The 20,121-nt window shown below is 46.5% G+C and overlaps 1 protein-coding gene across 1 annotated transcript in view; it reads right to left on the reverse strand.

Annotated features, from left to right (window-relative positions):
- Window positions 1–678: 678 nt before the first annotated feature.
- LOC140389641 (monocarboxylate transporter 14-like) overlaps window positions 679–20,121 on the reverse strand; it is a 61,456-nt gene continuing 42,013 nt past the window's right edge. Inside the window, exons 5-6 of the mRNA XM_072473950.1 lie at window positions 1,067–1,210; window positions 679–780 (exon numbers count right to left, since the gene is read on the reverse strand). Coding sequence (XP_072330051.1) covers window positions 749–780; window positions 1,067–1,210 — 176 coding nt within the window. The 3' untranslated portion in view covers window positions 679–748. The remainder of the gene's footprint in view (window positions 781–1,066; window positions 1,211–20,121) is intronic.

A 20,121-nucleotide genomic window follows, 5' to 3' on the forward strand; every position in this document is an offset into this window, starting at 1 on the left:
ACTGGAGGGTGTGCAGAGGAGATTCACTAGGTTAATCCCAGAGCTGAAGGGGTTGGATTACGAGGAGAGGTTGAGTAGACTGGGACTGTACTCGTTGGAATTTAGAAGGATGAGGGGGGATCTTATAGAAACATATAAAATTATGAAGGGAATTGATAGGATAGATGCGGGCAGGTTGTTTCCACTGGCGGGTGAAAGCAGAACTAGGGGGCATAGCCTCAAAATAAGGGGAAGTATATTTAGGACTGAGTTCAGGAGGAACTTCTTCACCGAAAGGGTTGTGAATCTATGGAATTCCTTGCCCAGTGAAGCAGTAGAGGCTCCTTCATTAAATGTTTTTAAGATAAAGATAGATAGTTTTTTGAAGAATAAAGGGATTAAGGGTTATGGTGTTCGGGCCGGAAAGTGGAGCTGAGCCCACAAAAGATCAACCATGATCTCATTGAAAGTCGGAGCAGGCTCGAGGGGCCAGATAGCCTACTCCTGCTCCTAGTTCTTATGTACACATGCAGAAAGATATTCTGTTACTTTCTGGTGCAATGTGAAAAATTGAACCTTAAATCATACTTTGTTCACTCTGCCCAACACCTTCAATTGTAACCAATGAATGAGCGTAAAAAAAGTAGAGGTTGACTGCCGTAATAGAATTTCACATGCTGACAAGAGGGGTTGGCTAGTACTGTACTTTGTGACATGGTCGTGATAAACCAGCTTTGCAGAATCTACTTTCCAAGACTGACATGTGAGATTATTTATACAATGGGAGTACTTTATTAGAACCTGTGTAAACACAAATAAAACAATGGTTATGAATATACATCAATGGTAAAGCTATCATTCTGAGTAGTTATCAAGTTTCAAATAGTCCCTCAGTGGAAATTAAGATTACTTGCTTAAGTGTCTCAAACAGAACATTGAATCTTGAATTGTAGGATTATATATAAATGGGAAACAAATAATGTCAATTCGAGCACAAATTGTTACTGTTTCATGCACTAAAGGTATTAAATCATTTTTAAAATCTCAAAAGTTGTTCTCCCAAATGAAATAATTTTTAAAAAGGTACCTTCTGTCACAAAATGTTTCTTTTTATTGCTTTCCTTTGTCTGGACACAATACTTCATCAACAGGCAGGCTACTCCAGCCATGTAGAGGACACCACATACATAAAACGAGAAGTCATACTTGTTTGTCAAATCAAAAAGCCAGCCTAATCAAAGAGAAGACCTATTAAGTATCCAGCAATAGCCGTTTCAGTTACTCTTCATTTTAATTTGGTGCTTACAATAAGCACATTTGCAATGATTTCCTCATAACACTTATACTAGCCACATATATTTCCATTATGAAAAGCTAGATTATTTTTTGTTAAACCTCAAATAGTCTTGATGTTTTTTTTTGTGAATATGAATCAGAACATGACATTGCTCATACTGGCAAAACAATATATTAACACCCACAAAAAGTTGACCTTATTGTCTCAAGTATAAGGAGTACAAATTCAAAATTTTTGGCATCACCAAATTTGGGGCTATGCTACCATAGAAAAGAGAACTGACAAATTGCAGGAAGACATCAGTAAACTTGGGGAATGGGTCATTGGCAAATGAACTTCAGTATAGGTCAATCTAAAATGGTACATTCTGATATTTATTGGGAAACTGGTGTCGAAATGGGGTAGAGGTGTAAAGGCGTCTTGGGTACAGAGATGCATTAATCACTAAGTAGCAATACAAGTAAATAAAACCATAAATGATTGAGAGGTACTAGAGAAGGTGCACAAAATATTTGCCAGGGTGATACCAGATTAATGGATTATACCTGTGAGGAATACGGAACAGGCGGCTCTTTTCTCTAGAAAAGAGATGATTGAGAATCTGATACAGTGCCTTAAACATATAAAAGGGGATTGATAGCAGAGATGTGGAGAAGTTCCATTAAAATTCATTTGTTTAAACAGAGTTGAAAATGAGGCATGATGTTTCCATTTGAGGGAGAGGCCAGAACTGGGGGCCATAAATACAAGCTAATCTCTAATAAATTGAATTCAGGGGGAAATTGTTTACCCCAGAGAGCGGTTAGAATTTGGAACTCACTACCACAAAGAGTGGTTGAGGTGACCTGCAGAGAAGGGGAAGCTAGGTAATCACTTGAGTGTGAAAGGAAAGGAAGGATTTATTGATGGAGGTCGATGAAGAAGGGTGGGAAGAGGCTCGTGTGAAGCATAAACAGCAGCATGAACCTACTCGAATGAATGTCCTGTTTCTGTGCTGTGAACAAAAATTGAAATTGTTTTTGCCCACTTATGGGTGGTACAAGGGCCCATTGACTTCCAAATGGTGGCTATGGCACATGTACACACTTATGACAAGTCATACTGGATGTTATATTGGCGAGAGCCTTAGCACATCCAATGAACGGACACCCAAAGTATGAGGACCAGGCAGATCATGAGGTAATCGGCAGTACCATTTTGGAGCTTGTGCCCTCTCCTAAGAGCTGAATAGGCATTCAGCAAGAGTAAGAACCTGTCACTAGCGCTATTTAAAGGAATGATTCACAGGTTAGTTGCTGACTGATTTCTGGCTGTTGCGTTTCTTCTACATGTGTTTGGCACTTTGTATACTTGTTTAAAGTTGCATGGTGTAGTATGTTCTCAAGGAGGTTTCGCTGACTTTGTGGCACCTCCGTAAGCTAATTGCTCCCAGACAACGGTGCTCCAGTAGGCATTCTCCTTGGAATGCAGCATGACTTGGAGAAGTGTTATGAACCCAGCTGGTGTTCAATCCGAGGACATCCCAAATCCCAGAAGGAAAACTTGAAACGCTGGTTTTTAATATTTTTGAGATTTGGGGGGAAATGAGAAAAAAGAGATGGAAACCTGGTGGGATAAGGGATCAGCCTCAAATAGAACTTATGGTTCTTCTGCTGTCTTCCTGCACTCCAGCTTGATTCCCTTAGAGGGCTCTGCCTTGCAACTGGGCGTGGCTTTGATCTTTCCTAGATTGCTAGTCTCCACTTTGCTTAACAAAGTGTCTGTTTCATTCTGCTACCAGGCTAATCTGCAGCTCACAAGTCCTCAGCATGGCGAAATCCCTATCGGCTTATATTTTATTCAATTATTTACTTTTCATTCCAACTTCTTGACAGAAGTAACAGAGCATAGAACTGCAGGAGGCACTGAAAGAGGGAGGAGGAGGGAGTAAAGGGCTCTCAGCAGTAGCTCATATCCACTCAGGGTTTGCAGAGCAATTCTCTGACCTGAATCTCAGCAAGGATCAAATGGCTGGATTTTACCATGTGCATGCAACAGGATCATTCAGCAGACGTGAATGGGGGCAGCATGCTCATTCCCGCCGCAATTAAACACTGGCCGGCTAATTAGCACCGGACCAGTGGAGCCCTGGGAAATTAGTTACCCAGGGCATGCGGCTTAGAGCAGTGGGGTTAGGCTGTGAACTAGAAGGAGGTTCCAGCGTCAGATTGAAAGGGCTGCCAATAGTGGGGTAGACATCCTCAGGGGTAGCATCTGGCTGCCCATCATCATTGAGCAAAGACTGTGTTGCTTGCAAAGAGGTGAGGAGGAGAGTGAAGCTAGAGGGCAAAACATCTGGCAACATCTTGATGATGCCTGCGGCAGTTACAATCCCTACCACTCTGGATCAGAAAGGTGGAAATGACAACCTCTCCTTTAGGGCACCTCCCCAGTGGATCCCATAACTTTGGCTGCCGGGAGCAGTAGAGAAGGCAAAAGGCCAGGCAGGTCCACAGTTTGATGATAATTTCCTGTGACCTCCTCCAGGCTGTGAATGAATGACTGGATGATTCCATGCCACAGGATGTGAAGAGGTGACATCTCCACCGGAGCACGTCGGAATGGAAAAGAGGTCATCAGCCATGGGGACATACAGATGTTGAGGTTGCAGTGCTGCAAGAGGCTGATTGCCTTTCTTCTTTCTGAAAAGCTGAGTGGTAAACCTATTGCCCAATGTGGCACACATCCATGGGAGAGTATCTGGTGATGTGCATGATAAGTGGAAATAAATGGCCAGCTGCCTGAATGCACTCTCGGCACTGAGCATGACTTCAAGGGACTGTGGAGTGGTGGATGGAAAGGGTCACATGCAAGGAGCATTGCCAAGCGGTGCAGTTCGGACTCAACCCTAACACCATGATCTATCTAGAAATTACACTCAGCATTCTTCGATTATTCTCAGAGGAGAAAGGGTCTAATATCCGTGATAGGTTGATGACCAGGGACGTGTACTCAAGCTAGCATTTACAATGGTGATGGAGGAGGAGATCCTGTAGTTGGGGGAGTAATTGTGTTGCAAACAATAAGCTTGCCTCTTCTAAAGGCTGCGAGGAAATCCTGGGTTAAGTGGTGAAGGTGTGGCCAAAATTCATCAACTGAAATATGAATTGCTGGCTTTGGTTCTGTTGGCTTGGAATGGCCTTAACAAGATTGCAGATCGGAAGACGGGCTGCTGGGTGGCACAGTGGTTTGCATTGCTGCCTCACAGCGCCAGGAACCTGGGTTCAATTCTAGCATTGGGTGACTGTGTGGAGTTTGCAGATTCTCCCCATGGCTGTGTGGGTTACCTCTGGGCGCTCCGGTTTCCTCCCACAGTCCAAAGATGAGCAGGTTAGGTGGGGTTACTGGGTCAGGCCGGGGGAGTGGGCCTAGGTAGGATGCACTTTCAGAGGGTCGGTGCAGACTCGATGGGCCAAATGGCCTCCTTCTGCACTGTAGGGATTCTATAGTGTAGGGAATCTATGGACACTGGAGCACTGATCATGTTGTTGAAAGTCTCCCACATCCTCAGGAGATGTGTCTCATTTTGGGTCTCGGGGCCCCTCTGGCACCCATTCCACATTGGCCATCAGTTACAACATCAGGCCAGTGTGGATCTTCCTGATCATCTTTCAAATGAGGGCAGCACGGTAGCATGGTGGTTAGCACAATTGCTTCACAGCTCCAGGGTCCCAGATTCGATTCCGGCTTGGGTCACTGTCTGTGCGGAGTCTGCACATCCTCCCCGTGTGTGCGTGGGTTTCCTCCGGGTGCTCTGGTTTCCTCCCACAGTCCAAAGATGTGCAGGTTAGGTGGATTGGCCATGATAAATTGCCCTTAGTGTCCAAAATTGCCCTGAGTGTTGGGTGGGGTTACTGGGTTATGGGGATAGGGTGGAGGTGTGGACTTGGGTAGAGTGCTCTTTCCAAGAGCCGGTGCAGACTCGATGGGCCGAATGGCCTCCTTCTGCACTGTAAATTCTATGAGAAATCCTCTTCAGATTTGTACCAGTGGCATGTACCCAAGCTGGCATTTACGATGGTGATGGGGGAGGAGATCCTGCAGCTGGGGGAGTAATTATGTTGCAAACGATAAGCTTGCCTCTTCTAAAGGCTGCGAGGAAATCATGGGTTAAGTGGTGACGGTATGGCCAAAACGTATCAACTGAAATATGAATTGCTGGCTTTGGTTCTGTTGGCTTGGAATGCTCAGCCTCTGTAGATTTCTTACCAGGGTCATGAGCCACCTCTTTACTGGATACCCCTTATCACCATGTATCCATCCCTCCAAAAACACTACTGGGGAAAGTATGTGTGGCACCTGGAAGTGCCCAAGAATGTAGGCCTCATGACAGCTCCCCCCAACGTACTGCGCACAGATCTGCATGATCATCTGGCAGTGCTCACAACAATCAGTACTCCTTGGGGTTCACAAATACCTCTGGCTGGGCTATGAGAGAGAGCCTTGATGGTCACGTGTGTGCAGTCTATGACTCCCTGCACTTTGAGAATTGTAGCTATTGCACCAAACCCTCTGATCCTCATGGCCTGACTGACTTCATCCATTATGTAGTTGGTGACTACCCAAAACGTGTGTCAGTTACCAGCTTGATGAAGTAATGTGTTTCTACCTGCAAAATGTGGCACAAGTGTGGAGGGAACATGGAAAGCTGCTTTCTGGCCAAGCCGAAGAACATATCGAGTGCGATTTCGTAATCCCAAATCCCTATTCACCAACAATCCCACTTTTCCCCTATTACACTGACCATCACACTACAAAAATAAATTCCCCCAAAATATAAGCAAAGCAAATTTATCAATGAAATTGTTCCATATTTCACACAAAAATCAACTAGTCAACCTTGTGCATTCCTAGTGCTTCTCCTTCTGCAGACCTTTGCCTGTCTCTGTGCTACCCCGACATCTGCAGAGTTGCTGGTGGAAGGCTGCTGACCTTTAGCCAAGACGACTTCAGATCGTCTTGTAGGATGATCTCGAGCTGCTCTGGGCCTGGAAGACCTGGCTTCAAACTGCAACGTTTTGGCAGGGGCAGGAGAAGGAGCAGCCTGCGCTGTGGGGGGGGGGGGGGGGGGGGGGGGGGAATTAATGCAGACTTCCAGAAAGAGGAAAATAGGTTCACGTTCAATGGAGCTTCAACAATCCTAGTAATCTGTTCAAGGAAAAATTGTTGCTTTGCTGTGACACCTTGCAAGTTCTTTTTCTCTCTGTAAACAACAGCAATCGTGTCAGCAAGCTGATCTTGCAGGACAGCAGACTGTCCTCACGTGACTTCAGTCTGTGCTTCTTCTGGACTTTGGGCAAAAGCTCGCTGGTGCTGCAATGGGAGCAGAGACATCGGCCACCTGACACTACGTCATGATGGGTCCACAAGATGTGCTGCTGGAGCTGGCCAAGCCCTGGGCCAAGTTGATGCTGGACTCGTCCATGCTGCTTGACAATGACCACAGGCTTTCTGATGAACCAAGCCTTTTATTGCATGTACCCATCACTGTTCTTCTGTAAGTTGCCACATCAAAGTGCTCATCTGAGTTCTCCGCAGCAGAACTCGCCCATCCTCACCCCTCGGGTGGGTTTGTCCCTGCAGTAATCTTGCCCCTGCCCTGGCTGCATGTCTGCTGTCTTACCAAATATAGATCCCACCCCTATACTATTTTCTTAATTATGTGCAGTGTCTGTATTTGAGCTGGAAGGCGTGAACGTGAAATCGAGTGGCGATGTCCATCATCATCACTGTCTTTTTGCTGTTCCGCCACAGCCTGGAGTGGTTGGAATTCTTGGGTTTCTGAAAGGAGAAAGGCACAAGGATAGGTTTGCCTGTGGTGCGGGGAGGGACGGGAAGCAAGAGGTACTTTCTTACAGCATCTGGAGCTTGTAAATCAGAAGAGATTGTGGGATATGGGGAAGGTGTGAGGAATAGGAATGTGTATGAGAATAACGTCATTTGCAGTGGTTTCAGCCTTACTGCTGGCCACAGCTTCAGAAATGGCATTCCACTCATGACAGGCACTTTATCTCCTCCATAAGGGTCAGGACGTGCGGAAATGCCTGTCCCCCTCTGATTGGTTCCTGCTGCTTACCTTTTGCGCCACCTTGTCCTGCAAGTGAGAGGGAAGTGTGTTAGTGAGTCTCGTCCAGTGTCGAGTAATGTGGTTCTCATGGTTGACTAGCTGGCAGCATGTAAAATCTGTGAGATGTGAGTGTGAGACTGGCAGCAATGCTAATTATGTGAGAGTATGGTGGAGCATGTGAATGTTCTGTGAGAATACTGATTGATAGAGATTATTGATAGGCAAGTGTTAGGAATGTGATGAATCAAACAAAGTCTGAAGTTACCAGTTTAGTTGTAGGATATTACATTTGAAGATGCGTTTGTTGATCTTGACCACTATGATAAGACCATAAGACATGGGAGCAGAATTAGGCCACTCGACCCATCGAGTCTGCTCCGCCATTCAATCATCCCCATTCTCCTGCCTTCTCCCCTGATTCACTTATTAATCAAGAAGCTATCTATCTCTGTCTTAAAGAACTGACTTGGCCTCCACAGCCTTCTGCGGCAAAGAATTCCACATATTCACCACCCTCTGGCTGAAGAAATTCCTCCTCATCACTGTTTTAAAGGATTGTCCCTTTGGCCTGAGATTGTGCCCTCGGGTTCTAGCTTTTCCTACAAGTGGAAACATCCTCTCCACGTCTACTCTATCCAGGCCTCGCAGTATCCTTTCAATAAGATCCCCCCTCATCCATCTAAATTCCAACCAGTACAGACCCCGAGTCTTCAACCATTCCTCATAAGACAAATTCTTCATTCCAGGTAAGGACATTGAATTTCTTGCAGTATCAAAAAAAGGGGCTAGTTTAGCACAGTGTGCTAAACAGCTGGCTTGTAATGCAGAACAAGACCAGCAGCACGGGTTCAATTCCCGTACCGGCCTCCCCGAACAGGCGCTGGAATGTGGCGACTAGGGGCTTTTCACAGTAACTTCATTGAAGCCTACTTGTGACAATAAGCGATTACTATTATTATCCTTAGGACGAGACTCCTCTGCATTGATCACCGCTGCTATCTGCTTCCACTGTCTCCTGAGTGTAGGCCTCAAGGGTCTTCTGACCCCGTGTGGATACAGAACATTTCTCCTATCTTCTACTTCATTCACCAATGCTTTTAGCGCAGGATCCACAATCCTTGGAGCCCACACTCTACCATGTTATGCCTTTATTCAATGTTTCCTGGATCAGATTCACTTCCTGCAAGCTTACCTGCATCTATTCCAGCCAAAATACAGCTGGAGATGCTGGCTTGTTTTAATTGGTGCTCACCACTCACATTATAAACGCCCTGCTGATGCTCCCAACAAATCAACAGTGTGGCTGGACGAACATTGAAATCATTTAAAATAGCAGGCAGCTCAAAGTTGGCATAGTGCCTGTATTACAGGCATAGGTTAATCACACTGCAATGTCTGTTTTTGGGGCTATCCAATTTAGCTCCCCTTCTGCAAAGCTAAATAGATGGACAGTAATTGGAGGTGTCACATTTTGGAGTTTTTTGACCATTTGTCCAGAGAATATATTTGGAGAAAAAGTGTTGCTGTTCAAGTGCTATTTTCCAATATGTGGAGTTCTCATCTCGTGCCAGCTGGACATAAAGGTTGTACTCAAATGTAACAACAGATAAGGAAGTAATAAGCAAGTTGTTATGACCTGGAATGCACTCTCTGGCAGATTGTGTGGTAGGTTTCAAAAGTGAATTGTATAAATACTTGTAGGAGAAAAGATTGCAGGGGTATGGGGAAAGAGCAAGAGAATGGATAGCTTTTTCAAAGAGGCAACAAAGGAACGATGGACCAAATGGCCTTACTGAAGTGCCGCATGCTTTGAGGATTCTTACCATTCTTTGGGGCTTACACTCTGTATCTTTTAAAAAATAAATTTAGAGTAACCAATTCATTTTTTCCAAATTAGGGGGCAATTTAGCGTGGCCAATCCACCTAGCCTGCACATCTTTGGGTTGTGGGGGCAAAACCCACACAAACAGGCGGGGAATGTGCAAACGTCCACACGGACAGTGACCCAGAGCCGGGATCGAACCTGGGACCACGCGCCATGAGGCTGCAGGGCTAACCCACTGTGCCACCGTGCTGCCCTCTACACTCTGTACCTTTATCATTACCAGTTCAATGGTCCTATTGCTGCATGGACCTGACTGAATGTATCCTTTGTTGATAATATTGGTTGCCTCACTGGAATCATGAGCCATGGTTGAGGGAAGCATGTCTTGCCCCCAAGGAACCATCTTTAAAAATGATTGTCTTTGTATTAGAGGTTGATAGGAGTAGAGTGGTTCAGAACAAAACCTTTGTGGCAGTTGCCAGCAAAGCTGGCAGAATTTTTAAATTCACAACCACAACATTTACTACATAAACCCCTTTTTGCTCCCGACCATCAGAGGAACTTTTGATCCTTTTAGCAAATTCTGTACGTGTATCAAAATAATTCCAAGCATTCGGGACTCTGGGAGGGTTGAGAGACTTGGAAAATATGATGGTGTTGTGTGAGACTGTGGGACTGTTCAAGGCATGGAGCGGGGCACAGTGAAGTGAAAATCTCAAGAAGTAACACTGTGGGGGGAACAAAATTTGGGCTGTGAATCCAAAAGTCAGCAATGAAAGAACTCTGAAGCTCCTCACTATCACTTGTACCAGGAAACCTGGAAGTCATGTAATTTACATGGGTCTAATTAACTCATGATGGTTCAGTTAAAACAGAACATTCACATGCGCAATGTCACAAGGTGATTGAAGCTCCCATGCAAATGTGCCCACAAGGACTCGAGCAAGCAGATTCTCAATGTGGCCAAAAAGATCTAGGAAATATATGTTTTACACAATAATAGGAAATAAGCAATGTGAAATGCTGAAATAAACATTTCCTCGATCCTTTCAGCATTGCAATGCATGACTGGCAATGATCACAAACAATTTCATCCATTATGTTACATAAATATTACATAAATTACTGCACATTCTGCCAGGAAAGAATTTGCCCATGTCAAAACACAGGCAAAATCCGGCAAAAATTAACATTTTATGAAAAATCACAGGCAGCCACCTGCAATTTCTTCACATGGCAATGGCCGAGCTTCACGTCTGGCAGTTCACACCTGGAAAATCTAGTGTCGGATCTCGGTCATGCTCATTTCTTTGAACTTACATCCAGATTCACCAATTTATTTGTTTGTCTTTCCAACATTTACCTTGATAACTTAAAACAGTCATACATTAACGTTCTGCACTTTATGTAATAATTATATAGGAAAATGTCTCAGGGTACTTCACAGGAGAGATAAAAATTGGCACCAAGTCAAATAAGGAGATATTAGAAGGGTTGACTTAAAGGGCGGTTTTCAAGGACAAAATGAGATGTAGAGATGGAAAAGTTTAGGAAGTGAAGTCTGGAGCGCAAGTTTATGGATATTGGACGGTGGGAGGGCAGCGAGGACATCATTGGAGTAGTCCAGTCTCAGTCTATTTACAATCTACCTGACAGTCTATTCACCTCATCAAAGATCAACTACCATCTGGTGTCAGTATTAAATACCATCCAGATGGAATACTTTTTAACCTCAGACGTCTCCATGCCAAAACTAAACTGATCACCATAGGCATACATGATCTACAGTTTGCAGATAACTCTAGTGTTGTGCCCACTCTGTACCAGATTTGCAAGCCACTCTCGATCTCTTCAATTCTGCATGCAAGAATTCAACCTGTCCTTGAATGTTATCAAAACAAAATGCATATCGTCTCACACCACGACAGCCAAATATTATACCTCCTGTACATATTGAAAGATAGATTCTGGAATATGTTGAACACTTTCCATACCTTGGCAACCACCTCACTCAAAATGCCACCATTGACGAAGAGATCCATAACTAGGTCAATGTACCAGCTCAGCCTCGAACAAAGATCATCACAAGTCAACAAAAATCCTAATGTACAGATATTGCACCACACTTGTGCGACCTAGACTGTGTATCAGCAACACCCAAGAACGCGAGAGAAATTCCATCAGCAATGCTTCTGCCGCATCCTCAGTAGTCAATGGGTGGACCATCCTTCCTGAAGTCAACTCCACAAACTTTCAGGTAAAATTCCTGCAAAGTAAATTACGATGGACTGGACACTGTCCAAATGGCCCAATACCACCTACTAAGCCCTAGCAAATGGCTAGTGTTCTAGGGGACGTAAAAAAACTTTCAAAAGCACTCTGAAGCTCTCTTGAAGTGCGACAGCACTGACATTAATGACTGGGAGGACCTTGCAACCATTCAGTCAGAACGGCAACAACCTGTCCATTGTAGCCACCTGGGTTGGCCAATTCCCGAATTAAAATGGAGAACAGCAAAGGCTGAAGGGAAATTCAGCTAACACAGGCAAAAACTAGCAGGTGCAAGTTTACTGTGTATTAGACTCTGCAAAAGTCCAGACACAGCATCGATACAAGCAGCCATCTGCATAGTAATGTAGCAGCCATCTACATAGTAATGAGCGATCCCCGGGAACAATCGAAACATTTGAGATAAACAAGGCCAAGCCAGACTCCTCGGCGCCAGCAGGAGCCAACACAAAAGAAGTTAACGGACACGTAAAGACCGCCCAACGATCAGGGAACAGCTCCAGTATTGGAGAAATCGAACCAAGCGATTGGAACGAAGTCCAATCACTTGAAACCAGGTACAGGGTCCGCCCCGAAAGGCGGGAAGCCCTTGGGGACTATAAAGCCCCCAAGTTCAAATCATCATTCTTGACAGGGTCACTCAGCAACATGAACCAACCCTTGACAGTGACCTGTCCAGCTGCCTCCAAGAACGTAAGTCTCAAGTCAACGCTCGCTACGAGATAGGTGCTCCTAGCTACCAGTCCATACCAGCTTTTGAATCCCGCAGACTCAGAACCCGAACGAAAGGCCATTTGTTCCCCTGACCTGGTGGGCCAGTCCGAAGCTACGTATTGGCCTGTTAGTGATAGAAATAGCTTAGAAAGTATAGTTTATGCATGAGTAGCGATTTACTGTGTACAATAAATGTGCTTTGATTTGAATCTTACTAATTGGTGTATTGATCATTACTTGAACTTGAGCCTCGTGGCGGTATCATAAAGATACCTGGCGACTCTAGAGCAAAGGTTATAAAACAGAGCCAATTGAACCATCCAAAAGTTAGCAACATATTACTGGTGACTCTGATGGGACCCGATCTAGAAGTGGCTTAACCACTCCGGGAGAACCCAAAAATTTGAATTAGAAATCCAATTGGGAACAGAAAAACCACAAGTGTTCAAGCAGTTCTGATCAATCCTCATAATTCAGAAGTGTGTAAATGCATGCGTAACTAACAGGGCGATAAGGTAAACTGATAGATTTTTTGTTGCGCCAAAACTGTCGGGTGTTTGTATTCCAGAAAATAGCGAAAGCCGTACCGTAATTACAGCACAGCCTTAATACCCCTTGTTCCAAATTTCAAGAGAAGCATTCAGATAAGAAAGATGGCAATGTAGGCAATGCAACGCCTCATGAACCCCAAAGAATTCGTGGTCGCAGCGACCAGCAGCAGAGTAGGACAGTGTCCCGTTTGGGAAGAGGAAATCAGAAAGTACCTCAAAGGGAAAGGATGGCCCCTTTGGAGCGAATTCTGTGAAAATGAGGAAACAGGTCCCGGGAGTATAGGACGTACTTGGTGGGAGAACCTGAGCGAGATTCACAAGAAGAGCGTAGGAAAAGCTCGCAAGCCGATGGCAATCGTGTCCTGTTTGGCACAATTGCGAGGCACAGAGGAGGTCGTTAGGATGCTCCGGAAAGAGATAGAAGGCATACATCAAATGAGCAAGGTCGATGTCAGTGAGGTAGAGAAAGAGAACCTAGAGTTAAGGAGGAAGTTGGCAGCAAAAGACAGAGAGGTGGATGATGCCAAGGGGGCACACCAGTCTTGTCTGGCGCACCTAAGCAGCTTCCAATCCCAGTACGAAAAGGCCTATCAGGACACGCAACGTGCAGTCCTGGTACGAGAGGAAACCGAGAAGCAGGTAGAGGCATTGCAGAGGCAGTGTAGTGACCTGAAGGCAGCGTTAAGAGCACTCCATGCTGCCACCACGGAGCAAAGACAAAGCTCATTAGGCCACGCAAAGTGCCGGAAGCAGATTGCAGGACTGCAGTCTTTGCTTTCAGTTCAAAAAGGATTCCAGGAAACCTTTGGATCACAGCTAGATGAGGACGACGGCCCTGATTGGGAAGAATTGAGCGAGACAGCGCAGAGATATGTTCAGGGAACATGTGCGCAGGGAAAGCCCCAGAAGAGAAAAGCGCCCCAACCCCCCACAGAGCAGATAGTTCAGGCTCCAATGAACCCAGTTACCACCCACCGCACAGCTACATCGGACGACACGGAATTTCTGTACACCACCCCCTTAAAAGTGACCCAATTACGGGACGCGTGCGATAAAATCAAACCGTTCCTCCCCACCTCAGACCCCCACCACTTCTTTGCCAGAGTAAAATAGCAGGCTACCATGTACGGCCTGGATGAGCGAGAGCACGTGAAGCTCACAGTTTTAAGTTTAGACCCTTCGGTCGTAGCAGCCCTTCCCGACCCACAGAATGTAGGCAGAAATGCATACCACGATCCTAGACGCGATCGGGTATAACAGGGGTGACCCCGTAGATGGCCTCAATAAGTGCAGGCAAAAGAAAACCGAGTACCCCACAGCGTTTGCTGGATGCTTGTGGATCCATTTCGCAGCAGTTTTCGGAGACTTAGACCGCGCCCATTTGTCCCCAGACAACATGGCCAAATGGACCCGCACCCTTATCTCCCATGCCACAGAAACAGGACAAAAAGCTTGCGCCAATTATGATCCCTCAGAGGAGGCTCATAATGAGAAATGGGTTGTAAAAAGATTGTCCCGCGCCTGGGAGCAATCTGTTCAAAACAAACCCACGAATAAAAATCCCGAAGAACAGCAGGCAGAAGCAGACATACACGCAGTTAAGACACACCAGAACCCCACATGGGTAAATGAAGGCAAGAACAGCCCCCCACAAGAGGGCAAGAGAATGCAATGCCCCACGAAAGCCACAGAGAACCCAGCAGGCAGGCACTCTGAATAAGAATAAGACAGAGCCCATACATAGTGTGAGCACCCGTTCAGATCAGACGGACCTGAACGGAACGGACTGACGGTGTTCGGGCTCCCCCAGTTGGGTCTGCGACACCCTTCGGGATAGGTCCGGCCGACCAGTAGTTGCAGCAAAGACACGAGGACAGCCCATCGAGTTTCTCTGGGACACAAGAGGGTCCCGCACCACATTCAATTCCTCCACCATGTTTCAAAAGGACACGTGGCCCACTACAGCCACAATCACCCTCAGCGGTTTCACAGGCTACTCACAGCAGGGACACATCATAGCCCCTGTACCCATTCAAATCGGCAACATCACCACCAAGCACCCCATAGTTTTAGTCGATCTACCCCACATAGCAGAACACATTTTAGGCATAGATTTTATGAATTCCCACAATCTGTCCTTTGATCCAGTCAACCAATATGTCTGGAAAATGGCAAAATCCACAAGAGCCCTCGCAATGCTCACCTTAGGAGAATATGCAAACAAAATTAGCACAGTAGGCGAATTTTAGTTTGACCCGACCACGATTAGCACGGACAAGCAGGTTAGGGCAGTTTTACAAAAGAACAGGACAGCATTCGCGACCCACAAACACGACTGTGGCCGGATGACTGGTTCCGTTCAAATCACAGGACCTGACCCTAGACCCCAAAAGCAATATGGATTTCCCCAAGAGGCAGAGGGAGAAATCGCAAAAGTTATCGACAGCTTATTAGAGCAGGGCGTACTTAGATCAGTAGCCTCCACTAATCATGCCCCGATTTGGCCAGTGAGAAAGCCAGATTGTTCATGGCGACTAACCATCGATTACCGGGAACTCAACAAAGTCACCCCCGCAGCAGCCCCCACGGTAGCCACAAGTCCCGAGACCATGCTCAAACAGAGACTCAACTCACAATATTTTACGGTTTTGGACGTCAGTAATGGATTCTGGTCCATTCCATTGGCAAAAGCGTGCCAATGCAAATTTGCCTTCATGTTTAAAAACCAACAGTACACATGGACATGCCTTCCACAAGGATTCCACAACTCCCCCTCCATTTTCCACCGACAGCTGGCAAATGGTTTGGCCAAATTTTCTCGCCCCGAGTGTCTGGTCCAGTACGTAGACGACCTATTACTGCAGGCAGACACCAAGGAAGAGCACATCGAGCTTCTGTCTGAACTCCTGGAACTCCTACAGAAAATTGGATGTAAAGTCAACCCCAAAAAGGCCCAGATTTTGGAAAACAAGGTGATATATTTGGGTACAATTATCACACATGGTAAACACGAGATCGAGCACAAAAGAATTGACTCGATTGCCAAATTGCCCCTTCCCCAGAACGTTTCAGCCCTCTAGTCGTTTTTAGGACTGGTTGGCTATTGCCGAAACCACATTGACGGTTTCGCCAGCAAGGCAGTACCTCTCTCAGACCTCCGAAAGAAAGGAGCCCCCTGGGAATGGCTTCCGCAGCATACGGATGCTGTGGACTCGTTGAAAAGAGCACTCATAGCAGCCCCCGCACTACAAGTTCCAGACCCGCTTTCCCCCTATGCGATAGAGGTAGCAAGCACCGACCGCACCCTTTCGGCCGTGCTCCTCCAGGAATGGCACGAACAGTTAAGGCCCGTGGCTTACGCCTCCAGAGTCTTAGATGCTGTGGAGCAGGGATTTTCAGCCTGTGAAAGGCACCTGCTTGCAGTTCTTTGGGCAGTACAGTATTTTTCTTACATAACCGGACTGAACCCCATCACAATCCTCACGGATCACACCCCCACCCAACTTTTACTGGACGGATGACTCAAGGACGGTACAGTCAGTCAAATAAGAACAGCCAGATGGACCCTTCTTTTGCAGGGACGGGACATCGCTGTTAAAAGGACCAAGACCCACACTTTTTTAGCCGATAACCTACAGTACCCCGGAACCCCCCATGAATGTGAAATCATCTCTCCACACCACAACACAGACCCCTTTATTGCAAAAACACCCCCCAGAAAGATAGGTAGTTCACCCCAGAGCCCCAAGCACACAGACACGTGCGAACACACAAGAATATATGTGGATGGATCTTCCACAATATTAGAAGGGAAGCGTATAACAGGATGCGGCATTTACGTCGAGGACGCGCCCTAGAAGAAATAGCAATAAAACTACCAGGACACTTAGGCGTGCAGGCTGCAGAACCTGCGGCCATCGCATACATAGTGGAACACCCAGATTCCTTCCCCAGCCCAGCAGACATATATTCGGACAGCCTCTATGTCTGCAACAGCCTTACGGAATTTCTACCCCTGTGGAAAGCAAGAGGATTTGTTTCCGCAGACGGAAAACCCCTCCCTTCAGCCCCATTGCTCCGTCACATCCTAGAAAAAGCCCAGGGCAGGACTTTTGGAATAGTTAAAGTTCGTAGTCACCATCGTTCCTACCCCACTGGAAATGTAAAAGCCGACGCACTGGCAAAAGCAGGTTCCAGGCACGGATATTTTTGGACACCCCATGAAAGCGCACCAGTGAATGCAGTTCAGGTTTCGCAGACTAATATTTAGGATTTAGTGCAGGCCCAGAAGCAGGACAGCAATCTCAGGGAGATTTTGAAAGGAAACTATCCAGCACCCTATGATAGATTCAAAAATGCTCTGACCACACATGACGGTGTGGTGTTAAAAGACACCCTTTATGTGGTTCCTGAACAGGACAGGAATCTGCTCATTTGTTTGTTCCATGACAGTCATGGACATCAGGGAATTGATCCCACTACAGCCCACCTCAGGCAGCTCTGTTGGTGGCCGAGTTTAAAAGACGATGTAACTCACTACGTTGAGAATTGCCTTATCTGTGCCCAGAACAATCCGGACAGATATGCCAAAAAGGCTCAGCTTAGTCACACCTGACCCGTTAATGGCCCCTGGACTAACCTCCAGATTAATTATATTGGACTATTGCCCCCATGCAGGAATGGTTATAAGTATGTACTCGTGATAGACACGTTTACAAAACGGGTGGAAGCATTCCCATCCAAAACTAACACGGCAAAGACCACAGCCAAGATCTTAACCCACCACATCTTTACGAGATGGGGACTCCCCCGCAGCATTGAATCCGACCAAGGTTCCCATTTTATGGGATGTGTCATGAGGAACGTCCTCACGATATTTGGCATTACCCAAAAATTCCACATCGCATACCACCCCCAGTCAAGTGGTATCGTGGAGCGCATGAATCGGACCCTGAAATCTACCCTCAGAAAAATGGTCCAGCAAAACAACACCACTTGGGATTCAGTCCTCCCTTTTGCGCTGATGTTTTTGCGAAATACGGTTTCAACATCTACAGATTACACCCCACACACCCTCATGATCGGACGCCCCATGAAAGGCACAGAATTTTTATTGGGATTAGATTTGACCAGCCCCGAGGTGACGGCCCTCACACACGAGAAAGCAGTCGAACAACTGGTAGAGAATGTTAAAACGGCTCAGCTAGCAGCCGCGGTACGATAGGCACACAAAAAAAACAGAGCAAGGCTTGTTTCGATAAGACAGTGCATGCGACTGAGTTCAGTGTAGGACAGCAAGTCATGCTCTCCGTATACAACCCCAGCACATTCCTGTCACCAAAGTATTCGGGTCCGTACTCCATTGCGGACAAAGTCAGCCATTCTGTCTACAAAATAAAGTATCCCAACGGAAAGACTGCGTGGTTCCATATTAATCAGCTTAAGGCAAATGGAACACAGTCGAACCACACACACCATATCATGCTCAATGCAGCAGACCACGCCCCGCCCACAGCCAATGTAACCCTACCCTCCCCCAACACGTCCACCCCAGCCACGGACTCAACCCCGCCTCCACCCCCGAGCTATACACTCCGCCCCGGAACGCCCACAGACTGCAGCAGCCCCCAAGTTCAAATCGTCCTTCTTGACGGGGTCACTCAGTAACGCGAACCGACCCTTGACAGTGACCTGTCCAACTGCCTCCAAGAACGTAAGTCTCAAGTCAACGCTCGCTACGAGATAGACGCTCCTAGCTACCAGTCCATACCAGCTTTTGAATCCCGCAGACTCAGAACCCGAACGAAAGGCCATTTGTTCCCCATACCTGGTGGGCCAGTCCGAAGCTACGTATTGGCCTGTTAGTGATAGAAATAGCTTAGAAAGTAGAGTTTATGCATGAGTAGCGATTTACTGTGTATAATAAATGTGCTTTGATTTGAATCTTACTAATTGGTGTATTGAGTTATTGATCATTACTTGAACTTGAACCTCGTGGCGGTATCATAAAGATACCTGGCGACTCTAGAGCAGAGGTTATAAAACAGAGCCAATTGAACCAACCAAAAGTTAGCAACACCATTAAGATCCATCATGCTTTGAATCGCAACATCTTAATGATGAGGTAGAGCGGAGGCAGAGAGGAATGATGGTGACAAATCCTGCATTCCAATTTCCATTACCTTGTGAAACATCCTAACCCATATGCCCAAAATCTGTGGGTTGAGAATTGGCCATGGAAACACATGGCAGAAACTCGCAACTCCGAGTAGACAATGTCACCAAATAGAGGGACAGTCAAAACAGTTGCGTGTGCCTGAGGGTTTCAGAAGCAGTTCAGTTCAGGCAGTGGCAGAGACAGATAATGTTGAGTAGGTGGATGTGGGTGCATGGTCCTTGTGATAGAGAGGACATGGAGCCAGAAGATAAGCTCAGGGTCAAATCGGACGCTAAGGTTGTGAACAGTTTACTTGGCCTAGACCAGAGTTTGGGAAGCGAGCTGGAATCGTTGATGAGGAAATATAGCTGGTGGCAGGCACTGAAGACAATGGGAGCGATTTTGCTCTTGCGTTCACTGCAAATGTAATCGGCAACACGGGCGCAAAATCTTGTGAGTTGAGAAACGAGAGTCTCACCAGCAATTTTCCCCGCCCCTTTTAACTTCCATATTGTTAAAATATCTACACGCCACATTATCCCCCTCACTGAATATTCAGATCTCACCAACGTGACGTCACGTGGACGAGGTTCACAACAGCTTTATGAAGACAGGAAACAGTCGAGGAGATCCCACCGGTTGTGCCCAGGGGGAGAAGGACATGCCAGAAAATGCCCTGGCACTGCCCACACTACAGATTGGCACTGCAAACCTGACAGTGCTAGCCCTCTGGGGAGCCCAGTTTCGGGAAGGGGATCCCTCTATGTGTGGTGTGGGTGGGGTGGGGTTTGGGGTGGAGAGCACCAAGGTTTTGAAGAGGGCAAATGTTCACACTATATATATTAATGATTTGGACAAGGGTACTAAATGTATCGGGTGCGATTTCGGAGTTCACTTGTGGCGGGTTTTTTAGGGAGTTTCCCGCCACTCTGCCGGCAAGTTCAAAACCCCTAGCCAATTACACTTAGGGTGCAATCTTCCCAAAAGTGAGCGCGTTTAGCCGCGGATTTCCCAGCACTCGCAGTACCGAGAAACAGATGACTATTCAACACGACTCACTTTGAATAAGGGGCCTGAACGGGGAACACACGGCCGAAGCCCGCACGTGGCCCTGTCTTTACATAGGGGAAGTCCACTCGCCGGAATACCCAATTGTAGCGAGAGATCAGGATGCCATTTTTAAATGGCGTCCCGATCTCCAAG

This window comes from Scyliorhinus torazame, chromosome 14 (assembly GCF_047496885.1).
Source record: "Scyliorhinus torazame isolate Kashiwa2021f chromosome 14, sScyTor2.1, whole genome shotgun sequence".
Classification (NCBI taxonomy): Eukaryota; Metazoa; Chordata; class Chondrichthyes; order Carcharhiniformes; family Scyliorhinidae; genus Scyliorhinus; species Scyliorhinus torazame.